This window comes from Dreissena polymorpha, chromosome 10 (genome assembly GCF_020536995.1).
Source record: "Dreissena polymorpha isolate Duluth1 chromosome 10, UMN_Dpol_1.0, whole genome shotgun sequence".
NCBI lineage: Eukaryota > Metazoa > Mollusca > Bivalvia > Myida > Dreissenidae > Dreissena > Dreissena polymorpha.
Genome location: NC_068364.1, coordinates 75,188,644 through 75,205,264, shown reverse-complemented (window position 1 = coordinate 75,205,264; position 16,621 = coordinate 75,188,644). Strand labels below are relative to the sequence as shown.

General features: G+C 34.5%; 1 protein-coding gene across 1 annotated transcript in view; it reads left to right on the top strand.

Moving 5' to 3' along the window:
* Positions 1–16,621, top strand: part of LOC127847096 (chitin synthase chs-2-like) — a 67,977-nt gene that overhangs the window by 26,312 nt on the left and 25,044 nt on the right. The window contains exons 9-15 of the mRNA XM_052378704.1: positions 4,765–4,931; positions 5,256–5,355; positions 5,635–5,780; positions 13,685–13,761; positions 14,048–14,147; positions 15,087–15,240; positions 15,913–16,123. Of these exons, the coding sequence (XP_052234664.1) occupies positions 4,765–4,931; positions 5,256–5,355; positions 5,635–5,780; positions 13,685–13,761; positions 14,048–14,147; positions 15,087–15,240; positions 15,913–16,123 (955 nt within the window). The remainder of the gene's footprint in view (positions 1–4,764; positions 4,932–5,255; positions 5,356–5,634; positions 5,781–13,684; positions 13,762–14,047; positions 14,148–15,086; positions 15,241–15,912; positions 16,124–16,621) is intronic.

The window sequence follows — 16,621 nt, the reverse complement described above, 5'->3', positions numbered from 1 at the left end:
ACTTGCTAATCCAATTAACGCTTGTATATTGCACCATAAGTGCCTGATATATTGTTCAATGGTAGGTGTGTGTTGTTACTTAATATTAGTGAAAACATAACTTTCCTATTATTTGCCTGGTTTTGAAAATATTTTCATCGTTGAGTTTCCTTTAATTTTTAAAGAATATTTTTGAGAGGTAACACCTGAGTACTACAAATCAATGTAAAATGTTCATACTAGCTGTATTGGGACATTATAATTTAAATGGTACATAACAATTTTATTTACTTGTCTCAAAATAAATATCCCAATATGATATTTATTTAGTCAAAATAATTTGTGTTTCAGTTAAAACTTGGATATAGTTATTATTCTTCATTAAAAATCACAACTATTTCACTTTAAATGACCATCAAAGAACATCAAAGCTGTGTTTTTACTCAATTTTTCAAGGATCTCAATAAATGAAAGAAAAAATTCAGGTACTTATAGAAACAATTCTAATTAGATCTATTTAATTGGTAAAATTTGTTTGAGGCTTCCCTAAAAACAACAATAATAAATCATTTCACTGATCTATTGATATATCTATTTGATAGGCAGAATGACAAACATAACTAGTGTGGTTTCTAGGGTCATAAATCTGGCCCCTAAGCCTTAATTGGTAATAATATGCATGCAGTGTAATGTCTCTGAAAGTGACAATGAAGCAAATCTGCCCTTAGGCTATTTCATTTCACTCACACAAAAGGAGATAACTTGCTACTAATTTAATAGTTACTTCTAACTTGTCTCCTTTCTGTATTAAGAGGGTTTTCATATTTTAAAGTTCAATTGGTCTTCAAATGAATAAGCAATCAAAGTTCTTGATTTTGCGAACAAATAATGTTTACCAATTGTGGGTCTACTCTACTTTCTTTTAATAATTATTTCTAATTATGTTGTTGTTTTTTTTATATCAATGGAAAATAAAATATTTTTTCACTATTTTGTTTAAAAAGTACTTAAAGAAATCCAGGCAAGAATACATGACAAGAAAGGGTTGTGTCAAGAAGGTGCCATTTAAGGCCCTATTATCAGTTTTGGATGCCCTAACCTGTATAGGTGAGAAGACTGGGGACAGTGGGGCATGAGGAACAACTAATACACAGTAATTGACAGGTTCGTGTTGAATCAAGCACAGAATTTTCTGAGCATTCATGATTCATTAGAATTAAAAAAAAATCAATCAACCAGAAAAATCCAGTTGACCAACTTTTACTTATTTGCATGAACAGGTATAAAATAGTGGGTATTAATAGCTTAAGACATTATTGGCAACATGTCTGCTTAATTTATATTATGAATATTGTTAATTAAGCATGGAATATTAATCAAAATTGGGGGTAAAGGTCAATCGAAGTATTGACCAGTAATGACAAATTTGGGAGTATTGACCGGGGCGGTTTTAACCGGTAAAAACCGCCGGTTAAAACATGGGTTGGTCGATTGGTGCCAACCCTGGGTGTACGAAAAGAATACTAGAGGAATACATGGGATATTCTCAAAATCTTACACATGTTGTTTTTAATATAATTAAATAGGATCAATTGATGAATTATTTCAGTTTGTGTAAACTTGGGCTGGGTTGTGGAACTAAAGTTATTTGTTGTTATACAATTAAATAGGGTACTATGTAACTGTCAAAAAAACATATGCATTCACACGCATATAATCCAATTATTGGATGTCACTGATATTTTCAATTTTACTAGTAGCTAATTAAGACTAATTAAAACAGAATTGGACTTTCCTTGCAAAGTATTTCATTATTAATAATATAATACTATAATTAGCTAATGTAATCAAAACATATTGATATTTTAATCATTTAACTCAATGATATTAATAATATTTAAATTTTCCCCAAAAAACTAGGGCAGGAAGATAGGAAGGATTTTTTTTGGAAAATCAACAGTGTTGTCAGTGTAAAATATTTGTAAAGCTTCTTCTGAGTTTGAACTTCAGTTTAACATTTTATGACCTGCAACATATTCTATGCTACTTTATTTCACTATGGTAAGTCATTAAAGTGTTATTTATTTTTCAACTATATAATGTGCTAATCTCATATAATGAATTACTACCCCATTTAAAAATGACACCTAATCTAAATTCATTAATACAATAGTTATAATTGTTTTATTGTAACATACTATTCCACTAAAAATGACCATCATAGAACATCAATGCTGTGCTTTTACTAAATTTTTCAATGATTTCAATTATTTTAAGAAAGAAATCTATCAGGCACTTATAAAAAAATATATAATAAGGGTGTCAAAATTTAACAAACTGGACAAGTCAATTTGAACTTCTCTTGCAATGCAAATGGAGCCACTTGAAATATCAAATTGTTCCCATACTAGTCGGCAATATAGCTATGACATTGTGTCTTTTCAAAACATGCACCAGACACAACTTCTGAAACTTTTTAAGCGGTTTTGTAAACGCTATTTCATTGCAAACTTTCGTCAATAAAGGATACATGTTCTTATACAACCGAAAGTGAAAGTTCTGTTTAAAAAAAATGAATAAAGAGCGAAATTGTTGAAAACTAACGAAAATTATAATTGATACTAACAAAAGACCGTAAGACTGAACAAAATAATACTTAACTTTTAAATCACAACATGAATGTTTACTTAAAAAGCAAATTCTTCATTCATCCGCGGACTTCTTTGTGTCGTAGTCATAAATGCCTCCAAATGGAGGTGCGTGATGCGTCTAAGTATAGAGGTGACAATAACGTAGTGACGTCACCATCTATGTATAGAATGCTGGCTTGGATACTAGGTAAAATATTCAACCCGTACTTTGGTCACTCAAACCCTTTTTTGTCAACTTATACCTGTTTTCTTGGTCAACTGGTAAATATCCAAAGTCATCTCGTACTCAATATATAGAAATAGGTGTAAGATGATCAACACATATTGATAATAGTATAAAACAGGATCAGAAATATAAACATTTGAAATGACACGGAGAAACCATTAAATTCCGGAAAACATAATTATTTTTGTTTGTAAATGAGATAACTAAGCATACTTATTTTCTCACATTGCTTTCCATTTTAATTACATTATATTTAAGTATATGATTTTCTATGCCGAATTGATGATAAACTAGTAAATAAAACAATTAAAATAGACTATTTGAATAAGATACGATTTTACCAACATAGGTACGATTTAATTAGATAAAGACATTGTAACGAAGATATGCGATGAAAACAGTATGACATTTTTAGTTAAATTTAAACCAGCCAACAGTAAGACGTTTTAATCATCGTAACTCACCTTCGTCACAATGGTACTATGGTACGTGTTGACAGTGGTACGTTTGAAGTGTTCGTAAAAAACAAGATTAAGTCCATTAACTTCAAATAGACCTTAATCAAAACCAAATGGCAACCCAACGTTCGAAATGGGGATTATATTCGTATGCAATTTACTTAATAAACGAGTACACTTTACCTGAAAATGAACAGTGGAAAATACGTTCGAAACGACGCGGAAGAGTTATGTTTCAGGTAGATATATAGTACAACATCGTTCTTAATGGGGCCGTCCAACAGATTTTGGCATGTATTGACGCTTGTCATTAAATGCTTTATATTGATAAATTTAAACATTTGAACTATAAATCTCCAGTAAAAAAACACAAGAATATAATTTAAAAAAAGGAAACAAAAAAATAACCATCAACAGGGCTCGAACCACTGACCCCTGGAGTCATGGAGTAAAAAAAACATCCCGCCTAGACCACTCGACCATCCACGCTCATATTCAGAGCAGATGTATTGTTTAGCTATATAAGCAATTCTCGTAGTTTCTCAAAATATCGAATCGCGTCGATACGACGCTTTATCTGTAGGATGGCACCTTTAATGTTAACCTTTTACGAAAACAACCAAAAACTACAGAAATATGGTTCTCCGTATAAATTCAGTATTACAAATGCATTCGTCTTAATGCATTCGGCCCTCGGCTTACTTCATGTGAGCTGCTGCCTTGTGCTTTTTGATGTCACTTAGTAGAACTTACAATCAATATGCCTTTTCTAGCATTACTAAGCATTGAAATGATAATAGTTCAGCAACAAGAAGATGATTATGAACAAAAATTATTCATTTGTCATTTACTCGCAATACTCGTAATACATGATTACCATACATCGAGTAAACAATAAAACGAAGTATGCAAGCAATATTTCACTAACTGATAGAAACATGCATAACGACGCAAGGAAGACGCAGTTATGTTGTAACAAATAAAACAAAGCAAAATGCAATTGTCATTAAGCAATATGTAATTGTAATTTGGCAACATAAATGGACTTGCGGATATACGTACGTACGATGAAAGAAACCCCGTGGCGATGTTAAGAATCCTCTCCGCTAAAAAAATATATATTTCCCTTGCTCTGTAAATGTTTCTGCGAAGCTTATCCATCTTACCTCGGCTAATTCATTGCCGTGGTAGCAGAAGCGATACAGCTCGTTTTTCCGCTCTTGGATCTTGCCGCACTGCTTGAATGGTCTAACGTTCTATTTGTCTATTGTTGTTCATATGTCGCCAATTTGATCGATGGATATGCTCGAGTAGCTAACGTGTCTTAATCAACCTGAAGACTAGAGGTAGATAGTGCGTAGTTATTCCTTGATAGCAGTAGTTTTAGTAAACTTATTCAGTAATATTATTATTGAATAATCGGTAAGTTAATTACAAATAATTATATCAGGAGCTATCCATGACCTCTGGGTGTAATCTCCCTTTTCCAAGATGGATGGACGGACTGGCCTACGATTGGTCAATGATTGTGGCGAGCATCATGGGATACATGACAATTATTATGGTGACTACGTACATTTGGCGGCAAACGAAGCAACGCATGCAACGAAAACATCAGTAATAACTCAAAATTTCCTTAGTTTCATGCACTTAAAATATTTTTAAGTGTTTCCCTTTTGATTTTTCACCCAGTGTAGTTAATTTGTTTCAATGTCTATGATATCATATAAATAATTCAATTAAGTTCATATTATATACAGGCAATTGTTTTGCATAATAATAATAAGCAGTCATACAGGTACATACAACTGTTATATATAAGGCATAATATTGTTAGCAGTTTTACTCATTAAACATGGTTGTACAGCCGGACGGGTCGGCACGGTCACTTAACACAATTTGTTTTGTAAATCGGTAAATGGTATGACACTTGTTTTCTAGAATATTCGTACAACCGATGTACTGTGGCGTTCTGCTAGATCAGTCGTTGCTCCTGAACAGACGGAAAGAAAAGGGTGACATAAAGTCAATCGATGTCAAGGTAATGAAATCAGAATTGTTAAAGGAGCTTGTTCGTGGATTACAATTTTAATTTTTTTAGTGCGGAAGAATCGTATAAATTATAGATATGTCTACTTTTGACTTTTATATCTCAAGTAAACAAGACAAGTATGGACAAAATAAAGTGGTTCGAACTTCCGGTATAAAGCAAATCTAGTTATACGTCATAGAATATCTTGTGATTAAATTTTTATTTTGAAAAACATGATTTACACACCTTGAAAAGCAATTTTAGAGTTTTGCTAAATGCATATCGCAGATGAATGATAGCGAGACGCCACGACCCGGGGAGCAGAGCTCCCATAGCCCTCTTCGAAAAGACGACACACCCTTCATATACATTTGCGCCACCATGTGGCATGAGACAAAGAACGAGATGACACAGATTATCAAGTCGCTGTTAAGGTAATCTCTATTTGTTTATCTAGTCGCTGTTGTTGTTTTTTAAATATTGTCTCGCGATCTTTGGGATCAAGACGATCCGTTTTGTAGCGGTTAAGCTAAATTATGCCATCGGTATAATCGTGTTATAGAGCGGAATTGACCTTTTTTGCCGCGAGTGAAATAAATGTGACCTGTTTGACTTCTTCGGCCGGTTTGAGGTGAAGCATTGAGCCAATATCGCCCCCCCCCCCGCATACACAAAAAATTTAACAAAGTAGGTATATTACCAATACATAATATCCCCCTGGCCTAAAATTCGGTCCATCACTAAGTCATCTCATCTAATCTGTAGCTTGGTACTGGTAGTTGACATTGAAAACAGTATCCTAATATATTGAAAACTAGGTATTTCACCTATACATAAAGCCTACGTGGCCTAAAATTTGCTCTTTTTCTGAGTAATCTTTTTTATTTGTTTCAAACTATTTATTTAAAAAAATAAGCTTATATAACATAATACACTTAGGGTAAAAAAAATCAGTTACACACATTTACAGAAATATGCCCTTCATTAAAAATGTGAATCTAATAGTTAATTTATAGTTAAGTTGTATATTGTTAGTTAAACTAAATATATATATCCTTTACATAAATAATATAGGAAAACATAGAGTACAATGTCGTTGGTATTTATGGTATATATATTAAAAAAAGATGTTCGCTTTTCATTATAAACGTACACATTAATTTAAACGTTTTTCGTTAAGTTTGAAAGTGCATTACGTAATTCTTTCGTAATTAATTGTTCCTTACTTTTGATTCATATTCTTTTCTTTTTTTTACTATACAATTATTGGTTAAAAATCTTTATATTGAATGTCTGTGCCAAAGTTGAGAATGTAAAGTTTAGAAAGCCACATTAGGCTACAAGTCATCTGAAGTCTTTTAAGTACAGTTGTGCACACAAAGACTAATTAGTTCATGTGTAAACACGCTGTATTGGCATTTACTCATGCAAGCTCAAACACATTATTTACATGTACCAATAGAATTCTACTCTCAAGCACGAAAAAAAGAAAGAAACAACAAGAGAAATCTAAAGCACGAAAATGCCGATGGCATTAAACATAGTGTTTAGTTCATTTAGGATATTCTGTGAAACATATGTTGACTGAAAAATATATGCAAATATTGGAAGCAATAATGTTTTGATTTATTTTACCCTTCCATAAAATGTCAGATTTCTGTTAATCCGTGAATTAATTAATATTTGACAAGAAACAATTTTTTATTTCAATTTAGTTCTTCACATCCAACAGAATGTATACCAAAGTAAGTTAAGTATCTAGGGCTTTAACAGTCGGACTACATTTTTTGTCGTGGATTAAACATTCGTTTTCGAGCTTTAACTTGCCAAGCAGTATGCCTACGATTTTTTGTTTATTTAGTTTCAAACCTGATATAAACTCGAAATCATGGAGTATACTAATTACAATTGATATCTCGTTTATGTTTAGAAGAAAAACGAAGTACCATCTGCAAGTTGTGTGAGTTTCATATTTCGAACATTTTTAATGAATTGTATCGTAATATATTCATATTGATTACACGAACGAATTTTTGTTGCTAATATTTCTGCTTTAAAAAAAAAGAGCCAAAAGAGAACATCCTTGTCGTATTCCTTTGTGTATTTGGAAGAATTGAAATTGCCAATCGTTCATTACAGATGAGGATATATCGTTATATAATATTTTGCCATATTTATTAAGTTGCTTTTTAAACCGAATTTTCTTAAGACATTAAACATCATGTTCCAATCTTTTGTATCAAATGTCTTCTTAGAATCAACATATACACGCGCGCCATCAATTTCTAACTATTCTCAATAATCGAATATATCATTTTTTTATCGAATAATGCAACCAATAAATAGGTTATTAATAAGTAATTGATATTGATGTCGAGTTGTCTTAATTCTCTGGATCACCGTTCATATATAGCAATGAAAAAGAAAATTAGTTTTGGATATGCGTCAATTCTCCCTTTTGAAAACATTCTGTAAAAACAATTCAGCAGTAAAGGCGATAAAATATCCCAAACTTTTGATAGAATTCGACTATGCCGTCAAAGCCAGGACTTTGATTTCTGTTAAGTATTGATGAAGATTAGAGAAGACCCAGTTTTGTTAATCAGTGTTTGTTGTACAATACACTATTGGCACGTTTAGAGCAATGCTAGGCCTCTGGTACTATCCATAGTAGCAGACAAACAATTGTTTTGAAAACAAAATCAAATATTTCCATTTTATTTGCTTGATTTTTGAATGGTTGAATATTGGAATGGTACAATACACCAATTTTATCACGATTCCAAGATTCCAATAAAAAATGATATTTTATACCGTTCTTATTGTTGATTTTACAGGCTAAAGATTTGTTGTTGCATATGTGAACAAAGTGTGTGCGCGCATACTAGTGTCGGGTTAAACACCGTATAAAATAATGTATTTACGTGACTGATCGAAAAAGGTGGTTATTGAAAAACGGTAGTGTGGAATACATGTATGTTATACCATATTCATGTCGATCAGTCACCGAGTATGGTCAATGAAAGTGAAATTTCATATAACAATGCTCTATAAATACAGATAAAAAGCAGGATTTTAAGTTTCATTTCCAACATTTTCTAGAGGGAGGACCTCTAACCCCCCCCCCCCCCCCCCCCCCCCACGATTGCAGGAGGGGGACACCCCCTCACGCACCTAATCCCTTCGCCACTTCGTTGATCAATAACAATCGCTGATGGGAAATTTCGCACCCCCCTTTTCAAAACCCTTGGTACAGGCCTGTCTTCACATAAATTAGCATCTGTATCTTTGACTGCTTATGCAAGAATAATTGAATTAAGGTAAAATGCTAAATCGGAGTTTGCACACGCATTTGATTTGTATAATGATTCATAAGAACTTGCTTCTTGATTTAAAATATCAACTTGGTTAGTATAGTGTTTACTATCGACGTTGAGAGGCAAAATAGTTTTCCTTCTTTGCTTTGATTTTTTTAATCATTGAATTATTGCATGTCTAATATCGCTTGCATGTACAAGAGAAATATTATTTCTGTTTAAAAGCCAGAAATCTTTACGATTCTTTCTTCTTGAAAACTGTTTTTAGGCATTTTAATATCGCCGAAAATCCGTAAGATTATTTATTTTTGTAAGATTTGTGAGTTTAACATTAATTTTTACCTAATTGTTTGAGGATGATACTCATGTATGTCATTTATTTCATTAAAATCCCCACCGATTATTTTTTGCCCTGTGAATGTTCATTTAATTAAATCAAACAATACATTTCGTTGCTTTTTGCCATTTGGTGCAGAAATATTCAGTAGAGATATATTATTGGATTTCGTTTGCATATTTATTAAAAGATTTATTCCATTTATGTAACTGTGCGTATCAATTACTGTTCATTGAAGAAACTTTTTAATTATGATTTACACACGTTTGCTGGTATCATTTTCGTATAAGCTATAAATATCCCACTCCAAAAGTTTATCTAGTAAAAGCGTGTCTCATGAGAAAGGCGATATATGCTTGTTGGTGTAAAGGTAATGTTTTGCTCGTGTGTGTTTTAATTTATATCTTAGGACTTGTACATCGATGGAAATAATATGTTAATATGCATTTAAGGCTCGCATTTACAGAAAAGAGTTTCAACAAGTTGTTTCATCAATTACATTCATGGTTACAATGTGTAGATATTTATTTAAGGGTGTCATTAACACAAATATTATACAGAAATAGCCCGTCGGTACACCATACGATGGTATGCTAATGAATAACTTAGGAAACTTCATTAAAAAAAACTACATACATAAGCTTTCATATACAAGGGTACCACTAAAAAACAACATGTATACGCCATCATATACAACCGTAGCACTAGGGATGAGTTAAGCATGTTTAAACACATAACATGCATAAGACACATTTGGAGGCATGCTTAATGACTAAACCTGTTTAATCCGATACTTAACGCATTTACCTAAAAGGTTAAACAATTGAACGAAAAGAGGAACAGAATATAACCACTAGATATAAATGTTTATTCCATGAGCGCTTATGCGTCATGTTGACACAATTTGCTATTAAATGCTTATACGCAGCGAAACGTTAAAAGTCAATTTAACTGATAGAATGTGATTAAACTTCATATAAAATAGAATAGTGATAAATAATAGACCATGCCAAAAGTACAGAATGGTCACAATGTTCTTTTGATAATGGTGCATACATTCGTTTAACACCTCGAGATAAGAAAGCGGTATGTGTAAGTAAAATTATATAAACATGAAGCGATTTTATATATGTATAAGTTAATTTCGAATTCGTATTCGAATATATATCTTATTTGTTTGCTACGATTCTATGTACCTTCATAAAGGTAACACGTCCAATTATAATGTTTGTTAACGGTGATTAATCTTGATCGTTGCCTGTAAACTGTTCTAAGTAGGTACACAATATGAGGACATTGCGAAAGTTATTTCTTCTTTGCATGCTTTGTCTTCTTGTCGGAGCACTGTGTTTTCTGCTGCAGTTATTTAACATGTGCAGGCGGCGATCTTGCCGAAACTTTCATTTGACTGTCCTTGTTTGGCGTCCAAGTATTGGGCGAGGTAATGGTGAAACGTATAATTGATTGTTGGCTGCAACTGGCCGTGGATCTCGTGGCATTAAAGGATCTAGTTCCTAGATTTGGTGTGTGGTTGTTAATGGGGGTTTCCATGGGTTTTGCGGGTTTCACCATTTTGACCATCTGTGTTTGAATGACTTATGTTTTTTATCGGAGGAATCTGTGTGCACTTTGTTGATAAAATTGGCAATGCAGTAGGTTGTCCGTTGTGCAGAACACGTCAAATACACTGTCCAAACTGCATTGTATTCGGTAGGGGCTCTTGTTTTGACGATGCAAATTCGGTCACCTGTGCAATGGTTGGTCAATGTACCATTTATGCGTAGCTTGTCCCTTCTGTTTGAAATACCGTCAATGCCTTTTAAATGTTAAAGCTCTTGTGATCAGCCCGTCGTCAACAGAGAGGGGGATGTTTGTAACACTAACCCGTGTAGTGTTTTACTAGTCTTTCTGGATTGGTATGCATGACTCTTATAGTTCGTCCCCATAGCTGAACACCATAAGACATCGGGAATAATTTCGTCACTCAAATTGTAAACATAGATATGCCACATAGTACGTACCTTTTGAAGCACTGTAATGTGGCTTGGGTCGATACCTTGAGCTATTGCTTTGTATAGCTCCTCGTGTCTCAACCATTCTGACTTTTGTGGCTTGCGATCGCCAAACACGTAGCCATATATGTTGACATTTTCAGTTGTAATTCACCTGATTCCATTTAAGTATTCACACCAATTTTCCACACTTAGTTTAGTTTAAACCAATTTATTGTAGCTCGATTGCATTAAAAGCCTTAGGCTTATAGAAAAGCTCTCGAGTCCGTTTCCTGGGCCAATAACCAGTACTTGGTTTCTTATGGGAAGATCTAGAGAACGCTCTCCGAATGGGGACCGAACCCGTGACCTCTCGATCGCTAGGCAGACACCATGTTCATTACGCCACGGCGAACTTTTTCCACACATGACCCAATTTTAATTACAAAATGACGATACGAAACTTTGGATCATTTGCTTTCAAACGCGTGTATTTATACTTGAAAAGCTAGCTTTTAAGCATTTAAATATGCGATTTTTACGGAACGCAAAATTTACACATCCTTGACTTGTGCCGGTTACACTCCACTTCATTACTGAGTCATCTTATAATTTGGTCCGGTTTCCATTCGATACAATATCCTTAAATTTAGGATTTTCATTGGTCAGAAATTCATCACTGTTGTAAATCAAAGTACTCAAAGAACTGGTGGGGCAATTTTGCTCAATTTTTTGGTCGTAAAACACTTTACACCGTGATGCCAACCAATCACCTTTGTTCAATAAAACAGATGGAATTAAGGAAAGGTGACAGGCTTTCAACATAATATAACCTAATAATAATTTGGTCCGGTTTCCTTTCGATACAATATCCTTAAATTTAGGATTTTCATTGGTCAGAAATTCATCACTGTTGTAAATCAAAGTACTCAAAGTACTGGTGGGGCAATTTTGTTCATTTTTTTTGTCGTAAAAACACTTTACACCGTGATACCAACCACCTTTGTTCAATAAAACAGATGGAATTAAGGAAAGGTGACAGGCTGTCAACATAATATATGATTTAGCTATTGAGGTTCAAAAGAACATGCTGCTTTTTAAAACAAGTCATTGTCGTACGTGCCAATTCATAACTGCGAAACGTTTGTGAATACAATGTTGATGATAATCATTTGAACCAACTCGGTCATTTCTGATGATACTGATAACAAAAATATTGAGTTACGATAATAGCATCTTCGGTGTTTCTATAAATATATCCTCGGTTAAATTAACTGCCGCAACACCCCTAAAGTGTAGATAGTTTAGTATTGAACCGATATTTCGTCGCTGTATACACCCTCCATGAGGACTGCGTGTTTCTCGGGTGCTAATGCCACAGTGAAAAGACGTTGCCATGAATGGAACGCGCTTATAGGAGCTATTTTGTTAGCGAATGCAGAATCTGGATGCATGCAGTAACGGACTTCTTTTTTCGGTATACGTATATTATGTTACCTATGGGGCGAGTTGCAGATGGCAATCGCCCCAAAAACTGCATAAACATCGGTAATGTTTTGCCGAAATACTGGCGAAACTAAGCCCCATGTAGTAATCAGTATCATGTACACCGTTTCTCATAGTATCGGCCCGTCTGATTGGTTGCTAAGGTTAGTTACTACCCGCATGTTCTTTTTCTATTTATAGTTTCGTATTGGAAAAACGAAACCCTTGTTATCCCCCGCCATAGGCGGAGGGATATTGTTTTCGCGTTGTCCGTCCGTCCGTCTTTCCGTCCTTCCGTCTTTCCGTCCTTCCGTCCGTCCGTCCGTCACTTTTGTGTCCGGAGCCATATCTTGGAAGTGCTTTGGCGGATTTCATTGAAACTTGGTATGAGTATATATATGGATAAGAGAATGATGCACGCCAAATGGCATGGTACACCATCTGTTTATAATGGAGTTATGGCCCTTTGTATCTTGAAATAATGCTTTTTTGTGTCTGGAACCATATCTTGGAAGTGCCCTGGCGGATTTCATTGAAAATTGGTATGATTATATATATGGATAAGAGGATGATGCAGGCTAAATGGCATTGTACACCATTGGATGATAACGGAGTTATGGCCCTTTGTATCTTGATAAAATGCTTTTTTGTGTGTCCGGAGCCATATCTTGGAAGTGCTTTGACGGATTTCATTGAAACTTGGTATGAGTATAGAAATAGATAAGAGGATGATGCACGTTGGCGTTTTCCATCCTTCCAGATATATTTGTGTCCAGAAGTATATTGGCGGAGGATATCAATTGAACCAATTTGCTTGTTCATTTTTCTTTTAAAATAATTAATTATTTATTTATCACAAATAAACGGTTTATACAACATTTGATAAGCCTTATAATGATCCAAAAACAAACTAACACAATTATGTGTAATCATAATATCGGCCTGGATTTGACATGACCTTCTTTCAAATGAAAACCTAAAATCGTGTGAAATATTGTCGTAATAGTCATTAATTTGTCAGCAAATAAATTAAAACTTCTAAAAATTGAAAAACATTTACTGCCCAGCACTTTTTGAGGGGTTTATGTCAAAGGCACGATACAATGAGGAGGGATGATACTATGAAAAAAAAGGATAACCTTTTTACAATACATCGCATTTTTATTTATCTTAGGTCTTGCTAAATTAATGCTTTCATTTGTATTAAGACTGGACACAGATCAGTGCTCTCGGATGAACCTGAAGGACTTTGGTATCATGGATCCGGACTATTACGAATTTGAGGGTAGGAATTTCTCATTATTAAATGTATTAATTATGAAACAGGTATGAAATGCTATGTCTATAATATATTTTAAATAAAAAGCGTTGGATAATATGATGTGTGTTTCTTCTAGGCACTGTAAGTACTCTCTCTTTTTACAAAACTACAGATGTTTACGTATTGTTAGGCTGTACATCCTGTCCGGTGAAAAATGTTCCCTTGAAGTACGGTAAAATCCTCCAGGTCATCGTGCTTCAAGATAGTTCTAGTGAAAGTTACACTTTGTTATCTGCTCACGTGCTTTCAGCCCACATATTCTTTGATGACGCGTTTGATTACGACGCCGGCGAGTCACGCGCTAATGGTTTCGTAAAACAACTGATCAAGACGATTGATGACGCAATCAGGTGAGATTTACATAGATGTGTCAAATGTTGAAGACATACTTTATGAATCGGCTTGTATCGCTCGAGTGCGAGAGTAAAACTTCATTCCGAAACTTCACAGAAGGCCAACCCCACCCAAAATATGCCTTGACTCTGCCAGTCATTGTTACTGAAGCAACTCTTACCAATATCAGCATCTATTATAAATCACAGATGGTTAGCGTGTGGCTATGATATAAATTAGTAAAAACATCATTTTGAATGAAAACGTATTACATTTAAATATGTATATATATCAAGGTATTTAACTCAAAATGGCCCGAAAACATAGTGCATCGCCTTTAAAAGCCATAACATTATTAATTGTGCAGCGATTTCAATGAACTCGGTCTTATTCAACGCAGAAATGAATTTCCTTTCTGGAAATGTACATATTTTTTCAAAGAATTTGATATCATAGCCACATTCTAACCACATGTGTTATAAATATAGGATCTGGCACGAGTTGTCATATCATACTATATTTTATTAAACGAGTTCAGGAATTTTGTTAGTAAGCGAGCCTTTGGCGAACTAACTAAAGAATTTCCTGGGCGAGTTTAATAAAATATAGTATGAAATGACAACGACTGTAAGATCTTTTTTATCACATGCTTTTAAATGAGCAAATTAAATAAGTATATACGCAAACATAATGATAAATCCCGAATGTTGTTTACATTTCGTGACGGCATTTGACGTTGCAACGTCATTTCAGCAAAATATAAAATTGCGATTGGTCAATCGAACGAAAACTAAGCCAATGAAAACGCTTAAAAAGTATATTAAACATGTGTAAGATAAAAATATTCGTAATGGTTATATTACATGGGAAACAGGGTATGGCATGTGATAAATCGCCGTCATCTTCTACTACATCATAATAATAACAGTTTAAAAATATATACACGTGTGTTTTAGTTCCGTCCACACGTCTGATATGAAGATCCCGCCTCCCAAAAAGATCGAAACGCCTTATGGGGGTCGTTTGGTGTGGGAACTGCCCGGGGGTAACATGCTGATCGCGCATTTGAAGGACAACAAAAAAATACGACACCGGAAAAGATGGAGTCAGGTAGGTAACACTGAAATAATCTTTGTTAATATCTAGCACAAACAGAGCAGGGGTCAGATGAACTGGTGGAGTCATTTATGTTAAACTGCAGTTATTTTTCCGCGCACCTCTTGGAAAAACAGAAGATAAAGCACCGGAAGATATTAAGCCAGATAGATTGTACTAACGTTATCTGTGTACTCTGAACCAAAACAGTAGATACGTCATGGTAAGAAATGTATCATCAATGTTCCACTGCGGAAGTTCTTTTGCGCATCTAATTAAAGACTGGCACAAGATCGGTTACCGAAAGACGTGGGTTCGGGTAAGTTGCACGACAGTAAGTTTACTATATGACAGGCTTAGCTGCAGAAATTGTTTGAAATAGGTAGGTACATCGAGGGATACCCAACTTAAATGCATTTCGTTGCTTCCAATGCCGGAGCGTAAACATGAGACGGGGATATTCTCTATCACTCCTCGAAATTCTGATACACTGTCGATATAGGCGTATTTCTTAGCAAGTTCGTATGTCTCCTTTCTATCTCCCCGCCTTCGATATATGCACATGTTATATTTTCCTGTTCCATACTTCAGGTTATATACATGTTCTACTTCCACGTTTCATGTGATGTTCATATACTTCTTCTATACTTCAGGTGATGTACATGTGCTTACTGTTCCACACTTCAGGTGATGTACATGTACTACTTCCTGGCCCATAAACTGCTGTCGATGGGCGGCAGTAAGGAGCGCATCCGGACCGTGGCCGACCACACGTTCATCCTCGCACTCGACGGCGACGTCGACTTTCAGCCGTCAGCGCTGCAGCTGCTCATAGACCGGATGCGGCGGAACCCGAACGTCGGCGCCGCATGCGGCAGGATACACCCGATCGGTTCCGGTGAGTATCATTGTAACAACGAAGTGCCCGTAATTGTTTTTTTTTATCTACGCACATTCCGGTGTGTATTCATGTTACTTACGTTAAGTGTCCAACTTTGTCCCGTTGAAGTTATACGTAACTTTCGAATAATGTATATGTAATTTTAGGTTAGTGATTGTGTTTTTCATAAAGTAAAAAAAAACATAATAACACGCATTTAGTAAAAACAGTCGAAAGAAAATCAAAATCGCACACCAAACAGTAGAAATACATATAATTATATACGATTCGACAAAAAGATCACAGCATAAAAATGCATGTTCAAACTACAGTTATAGTGATTTATGCTAAATAGTTGTTCCAACTTTCACCAACTGTTTCTATTTGATATTTATTGAAAGCAATAACCTATTCTGAAGATATGTATTAAAATTATTAATATTGGGTGTGTTGTTTTGATACTTATTTGTAAAATTTTGCCAACAATATGATACATGTAAACATCTGTGACATTTA